The sequence below is a fragment of the Platalea leucorodia genome (genome assembly GCF_965183815.1).
Source record: "Platalea leucorodia genome assembly, chromosome: 21".
Classification (NCBI taxonomy): Eukaryota; Metazoa; Chordata; class Aves; order Pelecaniformes; family Threskiornithidae; genus Platalea; species Platalea leucorodia.
Window position 1 is genome coordinate 4,961,892 of NC_138843.1, and position 8,478 is coordinate 4,970,369.

General features: G+C 42.3%; 1 protein-coding gene across 1 annotated transcript; it reads left to right on the forward strand.

The window, feature by feature from the left end:
- Window positions 1-6,881: 6,881 nt before the first annotated feature.
- Window positions 6,882-7,781, forward strand: NFILZ (NFIL3 like basic leucine zipper; the record flags this gene model as incomplete). Its single annotated transcript, XM_082331135.1, has 1 exon — window positions 6,882-7,781. The coding sequence occupies one exon, from the start codon at window positions 6,882-6,884 to the stop codon at window positions 7,779-7,781; it is 900 nt and encodes a 299-aa protein (XP_082187261.1).
- Between the last annotated feature and the right edge of the window lie 697 nt (window positions 7,782-8,478).

Here is an 8,478-nt window from a genome sequence, read left to right on the forward strand (position 1 = left end):
TAAGAGCGAGTCTTCCATCAGTAGCAGCCACAGAAGTAGTTGGCCTGGAGTTCAGGCATACAGGTCATTAGGGTCTCCTCTGTTTTCTCCTTTTCTGCCTGCTTTAATCAATAGACCGTGCTATTTCCCATTGAGATACAAATACCTATTCCTCAATAGCACCTGTTAACCGCTGCTTTAGCATGAATGTGAAATACTCAGGAATATGAGTCATTAGACTGATGTCTTTTTATCTTAAATAGGCCAGTAGGTTTAGAGAGTATTGTAAGATACTACCAAACCACAGATTTTTTTTTTTTCTTACTACTAAGGTGAAGAAGCAGCAGCGAGGATCGAAACTTGTTTACTAAGGTGCTTGCAGTGCAGTGTTTGTACAGCGCAGTGTTGCTGGTAGAAGTTTTCAGAAGTTTCTGTTGTAAATCATGCCATGCTCACTGGGGCCTGTTTATTATCTCATTTTATCAGAGTAAATTCTGAATAACTTCTGTGGGTTAGATACTGATGTACTAGAGTGGCTTGAGATTAATATCTGAGTTCTGATTTTGTTTAGGATGATATAATTTAAGAGTAAAAAAATAGGCAGCTATCAAGCTCCTTTATATTAGCGTAAAGCAAGGGTAGCTTGGCTCAAACTTTGTGCTGCTATAAACTCTTTAAATCCTAAATTCTGTTCCCAGTTTAATTAAGGTAGGCAAATTCCAGTGATGTTTCCACGGATGGGCTCTTATGTATATGGGTGCTGAATCGAGTGTGATAAGGAAGCTGGGAATCAGAGTTTGATCCAAAAATTGTCTGTAGGGTAGTTAATGTCATAATGGAAGTATGTGTTTTATGAAAAATAATTGGAAGCTTTCTTCCCTTTGTTTGTTTAAAGTTATATTGCAAATCAAATACACAGTATGTGCTGAAATCTGTGCATGTCATATGGTTTAGATCTAGGTAGTCCTGCAAGGAGAAGGGAGTTGGACTCGATGATCATTATGGGTGCCTTCCAACTTGAGATATTCTATGATTCTATGTCATGGGAATACCACAGAAAACCAACCATTTTCACTTCAGAGTAAAGAAAAGAAATCTCTAACACAGGGAAGATACACCAAGTCACTTTGCACTCTATATTACATTGATTTTTTTCCTTTTTAATAAAAATATATGTAGATTTCTGCTTGGGTCTTCATTCTTGTGGTTTTAGTTGAGACTAATCCTCTCGGCTGTGTTTTTAAACGAGGCTTCAAACTCAAAAACATTATTGATGGTTGTAGATATGAATTTGTGATATAAATAGGGGGAAATAAACAGACATGCAAAGATGTAAGAAAAAGTTTGCAACTTATAGAAAGGGAATTCATACTGAGAGGTAGTAAAATTTAGATTCATGCATTAAAAATGCATAAATTAAGAAGAATAAAATATAGATATTCACCATATTAAAATGATTTAATTTTGTATGTAATCCACTTCATCCTCTCTTCTAATCCAAAGAAAAGGTAAGACACATGACTATAGTTCAGTTCTACGGCATCTATAACCCATTTGCTGGAAATTTATTTAATACTCAAATTCACGCAGTATTTTAGGACATAAGAATGGTCAGACTCGGTCGGCTTAAAGGTCTACCTGGCCTGATCTTTGGCCTAATATTTTTTGTGATTCCCTTTTTATTTTTGATTACTACATTACTACTACATTATCCTGAGGCAACAAACTCCAAATTTTAATTTTATGTTGGATGAAGATGTACTTCCTTTTGTTTCTTTGAAATCTATTGCCTGATAATTCCAGCGCATGTTCTTTATTCTTGCGAAATAGTGAGTTAGCATCTGTTTACAGAAACTGTTCTGAATCTATGGCTGTTCTGGTTGCAGGATCTATTCTAATTTTACTACATCCTTGGGAAAAAGAATAATCTGAGGGTTGAGGGCTTGACTTACGATCACAGAAAAGTGAGATTCGCCAGCTGTTTTATGAGGCAGTGTGTTTTGATTAAAGAAAAGTGTATATTTTCTTGTAGATCTGCAGTGAATCAGTTCCTGTTAGATATAAGTTTTTCCTGGAGGGCTTTGTACAACCTGCTGGAAAGTACAACTCATCGGAGTCTGCTCTGATCTGCTGCTCAGGGTGGAGATAAGAGAAAGAAGGGGAGATAGGTCTGAACCAAATCTCTGGAGCCTGAGCCCTAACGTGGTCTTCTGTTAGTGGCAGGAAAGCAGTTTTATGAGAAATGAGGATCATTCGACCAGGTAGATAGAGTGCATGTACAAAAACCTCAATACAACGTGTCCTCATTTTCACAGAGGTGTAAATGGTTTAGCGTTGGCATTAAACTAGGACATTACACGTTTAGCCCTTCACAGCTGATCAGATGCATTGTAGAAGTGGCAAGGATAGTTTTTGTTGCATATCTTCACATATTTACCAGTCTTTACATAAAAACGTGGCTTGCTTTCTGCCTGCTCAGAGACTGGAAAATTTCAAAGGCTGCTCTCTCTAGCAAAGTAGGGCTTTGGAAAGATGCTCTGTTTGAACAGAACTAGCAGATTGAGTGCAAATCAGAGATGAAAAATGAAGGAATGCCATCATTTTACAATGGTTTTGGTGCTTTCTCTTCTGTTCAGGATGCAGATAACACAGAACATGGCTAATGTTCTGGCAAGACATTAGTAATTATCTTCTACATTTATAGCCGCAGAAACAACGGATACCAATGCACCTTAGGAAATATTGGTTGCATAATGCACTTGACCATAACGGTTCTACTGTTATTACTAATATTAATGTTTCCACTCATCGTTGCGAGTGCAAGCTGTGTATCACCTTGTGCACTTGATTGCTAGAGTCTGCACTCATGAAGAGTCCCAAGACAAATGTCGTGTGGGTATATGTGTGACTTTGTGGGCTGCAGATATAAATAACAGGTAGAGTTTAGACTCTGTGGCCTAAAACTCGACGCTTTCACATATTGGCCCAGCTAAATCTTCATTCCTTGCCCTTAAAAGGCCAGATCCTGCCTCCGATAAGAACTTCCCCTGCCTCCCACTTCACACCCAACCTCCTTCCAAACCTTCCCCACCTCCAAGTAAGTCTAACTGTGCCCTCCCTCTGGTTTGACTCCTGCCTCTTCTCCTGGACTCAACCCCCACTTCTCACTATTTCACTTCCATCTGCTTCGATTCACACAGCATTAAGTTGGGGTCTGAAGAAAATTCCCGCCTCGGCGCAATGGATTAGAGTGTGAGGGATTGAACAAAGGCGGGAAAGGTTCAACCAATGGGCTGAAATGAGCTTGCTGGAAGGAAAAGTTCGGGTTCATCATAACTGTTTTGTTCTGTATAAAAAACATATGGTTTGGGTTCCTTTTATTTCCCACACTTTCCAGCTCTATTGGACAGTGAGTGTTGATTACAGTAATCTTGAAACTTCTTACAGGATCTCCTTATGACAGGCACCAGGAGCAAGAGAAGGACAGGGAGAAAACAAACTACTTTGCCCAATGCGAGTTTACACAGTGAAAAAGCCACCTGTTGATCTTTGACTCATTCAACAAAGAAGTCACGTCAAATACTAACGTGAAAAATTCCTGGTAAGTGATTAAGCCCTGAAACAATAGTGTATTTCTGCCTCTTGACGCTGTCAGAAACCACAGGTACACTCACTGAAATTCTCCCTTTGATGCTTTGAGATCAGAAGTAATTTTGATCAAAAGCCGGAGGAATTACCCCAAACATCTTCACGCTAAAGGACATTCTTTGTTTTGGTCTTCAGTTATTCTCAGAACCTTTGCATACTGTTTGAGATCTCAAAGACTTATAGCTAAATTCAAACACACGCATTCCAAATGTATTTAATTACAAAATCACACTGATTTGGACAGAGAATACTTTCATGGAACTTGTCCTGATTTAAACCAGAACAAAACTCTGGTCACACTGAGCAAACTCGGTTAGCGAATAGATGTGGATTTGTCTATTTTGCAGGTCTGCATTGTGCAGAGATCACAGTTGATGACAACCTGCCAATACTGAATGTCTCTAAATCTGTAAAAATAAATAGCTGATATTTTATCTGCAAGCTGCAGAATATTTAATCAAATAGCTTCCACAGAAGATTAGCATTTTTAGGCTCAGTGTTCACATTTCTGCTGTATGATATGTACGTAACTCTTTGTGTACATGATGGAACTCCTTTACATACATTCTCACATGGTTTGATTTTCAAAATCCTCTAGTGATCTTTTATGCCTCATAGAGTGCATAAAAGTGCATAGGGTGCTAGAAGAGCTATGCAAGAAAACAAGGAGAGTACTTTGCTTCCAAAATGTTGTCCTCTCTATGATTTATGAGTTGGATTCTTAAGAAATCACTAATCACTCTTGGCAAACTAGACCATTCAAATGTAGTCTTTTACATGAAATTTTGAAAGTGAAGATCACTGGAAATTTTCAAAACCTCTAAACACAAATTACAACTGGACAATGATTAGAAATTGGGTTTTTTCCACAGATGTGTGAGCTCTTTTGATTAGTGTTGATGTGAATGCTCATGAAGAGGAAGTGGAGCACCCAAACACGGTTCTTTACCATTTCTGTTTCTGTATGTCCTTCATTGAACTAGTGCCCTTGGTGTTCAGAGGGACATACTGTCCCTGCCCAAAGTGATGCCCTGAATTATTTTGAACTATATCTTCCCCTTTTGCTTGTAGATGGTTATCAGTCATCAAGAAAAGAGTAATTAATGTCACTCATGCAATAAATTGATTTAGCAAGAATGTTGGCTATTAGTCATGCTGATTATTAGCTGTGTTGATTTTCAGAAAGGTCACAAGCCAGATTTTCACAAGCTCACAGCACCTATCTGCGCGAACGTATATGGCCCAGGCTTTCTGAAGGAGTTTGACTTCTCACTTCACCTGTAGCTCTGAATAAGTCCATTTAATTTGATTCCTAAATAGCTGTTTGAAAGCCAAAAATGCTCAAACTGAATGTTCCTGGCTAAAAACTGAATAATGCTTGGCTTTTGGATGTTATGTTGATTTTATTGCCTCTGAGTTTGGGCAATTTTCAGCCTGAAACATTTTTGTCTTGGAGTGGGGGGAAACATTTTCAGCTGAAAATGTCAGCCAGCCCTCCTCCTCGCAACACTCTGACCAGCCCTGCCAGGAACCTTGGTGATGTTGTCCCCATGACTCAAAAAAGCACTTTGCAATTATGTAAACAGGTACTATTATTATTCTAGCTATGTGGTGAGCCATGATTGCATTGCAGTGCTAATAAAGTGTACTGCAACCAGCCAGACAATGCGGAGGGCATCTTGACCACCATTTGTGTGTTGGTCTTTGTGGGTCCCAACAGTCACGTAGTCATGAGGCTAAAGTGAAGGGCCTTGTGCAAGGGCTGTGGGGATCAAAACGTGGCAAATACCAAAGCTTCAGTGCATTAGTTGCTAATCAAAGTGAAACAATTATGCCCTTCTTTACCATTTTAGGGTAATCCTTGAGAGGTGATGGCTTATCAGGTGATGGCTTGTCAGGCTCAGTGCTGGCTGCTCCCTCTGGCCCAGCTTTCTGTTAGATGGGACCTAGGTCCTGAGCAGTCTGGCAGTGAAGCATTTCTGAGTGGGATCTTTTCTCTGCTCCTTCCCCATCCATCCTGTAAAGCTGTTATAACAAGCTGTCTCCTCTTGACTCTACAAAGTAGTTTCCCAAAACTTAAGTTAGGCTCACAAGATGTGATTCCTCTCACCAGACCTAAGAAGCCCGCAAGGTCTAAATCAGAATTAGTCACTCTGGGCTTTCTTACAGTCAATAGACAACAGTCCAGGGAGCTCACATGATCAAATGTAAGTGACTACTTCAGGGTAAGATATATGTCATGCTAAGCTCCCTCACTAGGTCGCTGTGAAGGACAGAGGGTGTCTGAGGTGACCACACGCAGCTGCTTACTTCTAGACACTCAGTACAATCCCTCCCACTCTGCCCAGAGGCAGGAGGGCTGATGTGGTTTTCCTGGAAGATCGCCGTGTTACAGGAAGCTTGTAGCTTAGATGGGGATGTCTGGAGTGTGATCCCTTATTAATTTAATTCACAAGTTAGACTTGTATCATTGGTCTTCTCTGCTAGCTTCTTACCGTAGTCAGGAATGTACCGTGGTCATTGTCTTCAGAAGGACACTTCTGTGCCAGCACTTGGTGCCATGCTACTGCTCAGCAGGTACTTGCAAGCTCCTAGATGGCACTTTCATAGTGTTCATCCACATTTGCTTACAGGCCTTTCAAAATCACAAACTTCATTGAATCCAGCTTTCCAGGGTGAGACCAGGGGTTTTAGGGAAAAATGGGGACTGATTAGATGCAGTAGATTTGTAATCCAGCTTCATCTGCTAACTAAGGCGTGTAACTGAGGGAAATCAGTTCTTCTGCATGTGTCTGTAAAACAGGGGCAATGAGACTTATTTGCTTGGTAAGAGACCGGTGGGAGATTAATAGTATGTGAGAGCAGTTTTTATTCTCCTGATTAAAGTTAGTTAGGCAAAGTGTTTGTGATTGTTCGCTGAGTTGGCAAAATATGTCCTTTTTAACTCTGCTCAGTCATACACATTTTTTTGGTACCCCTTGATGGACTTTGCAGACACCAGTGGGATGTGAGTGCACTGATGTGCTGACAGTATTTTGAAAACGTGGCTCCAAAATGACAGAAATAGCTGAGGGAAGCTGTCCTCTGGTTATGTGTGCGTACAGTGCTGTACTCAGTGTTCCTGGTGTGATAGCAACAGAGATAAAACAATCACATGGCTATATTAATTTATTTGTTGGTATTAATTAATAGCACCTTTAGTGGTAATAGTTTTATGTTCTAATTCTGGCAGAACCCCGGCTGTATTCACGACCATGGAAAACTTCATGGCACCACTGAGCACCATCAGTGAGCTTGCGCTTCAGCAGAACAAGGATAAGCTCCTCCACGGCAAGGTGAGCGGTCCCTCCCGACGCAAGCGGGAGTTCATGCCAGATGAGAAGAAGGACAACATGTACTGGGAGAAGAGGCGCAAGAACAACGAGGCGGCCAAGCGCTCACGGGAGAAGAGGCGCCTCAATGATTTTGCCATGGAGAGCCAGTTGGCTGCTCTTAGCGAGGAGAATGCCATCCTCAGGACAGAGCTGCTGTCCCTGAAGCTGCGCTTTGGGCTCATCAGCCCAGACACCAGCACCTACCAGGGCCCCTCCCTCCAGGACTTCCTGGGAGTTTGTTTCAGAGGGCCCAGAGCGGCCTCCCCACTCCTGGAGGCTGAGCCCTTTGCTGGGGAGTCCTGCTTCTTCACAACGAAGAGCTTTGTGCCGAAGGTGCTGGAGCCAGCTGACTTTTCCTGCAAAACCTTTGGCCCATCCAGAAACAGCCTCGGCTGTGATTTAAAGCCAGCTCCCATGGACACGCCTGGCCTTCAGCAGCCAAAGAAGCTTGGTGCAGCCTTCAGATCCACAGTTTGCTCTCCATTCCTCAATTACCACTGCCCAGACAAATACGCTTTCCATTTGCCTTTGTCAGGCAGTGCTTGCTTCTTGTGCCCTTCTCCCTGTCCAGCTGAGGTGAGCAAAGAAAGCACCACAACTGCCTCTGATGAAGATGATGAGCAACGAGTGCCCAAAACTTCTCCTCTACCCCCATGCAGCCTGCCCTGCCCTTCAGAAGACCATCTGAAGGGCCGAACCTATGCTGCCCTACCTCACAAGCTCCGGATTAAGACCAAAGCCCTCAGCAGCTTGGAGGAGAGTGGCCTGGACTCCCACTGAGGCAGCAGAGGAATGGCCCACTGTGGGGCCAATGCAAGACCTTCCAAAGACATGAAGGGTTTGGAAGGAGGGCGGGGGGGGGAAAGTCTTATGCTTCAAAAAGGGAAGTAATTTTCTCTGCTTTGCATAAATGATAAAGGAGTTTATAGGGCTGGGCTGCATCACTACAGCACAACTGCAGCTGGCCATGACGTTCATCTTGGTGGGTGAGACCTACCAGACCCCACGGTCGCAGTGTGAATAAGTCTGAGTTTCGCCTGGCTGCTCTGCTCACAAACCAAGCTAAGATTTGAGGTGTGAAGGGACCAGAGGCAGGAAGAGGCTAAGACAGTGGAGGTGGTGCCCACACCGTGTAACACAACTACAGCTGCTGAGGGTGGCAACCATTTTAATTACCATTGCTTCATCGCCGCCTTCATCCTCACGAATGTGCCTGAAGTCTTAATTGCTTGACATGGGAAACTGTGGATGGAAACAGTTTCAGACCCACCCTTTTTCTCTGGAGTGAGAAAAAGGGATAGTGATAAAAAGGCAATGGATTCACACTGGCATGAAATGAGAGCAGAACCTAGTCCATTTTATTCCTAGTTTATCATAATTTATCTTCAGAGAGAATGAACTCTTTTTCTCTTTGACTGGACACAGTGCAGTCCAGAAGATAGTTCCATTTATCTTTGCAATGATTATTTCGGAGGAC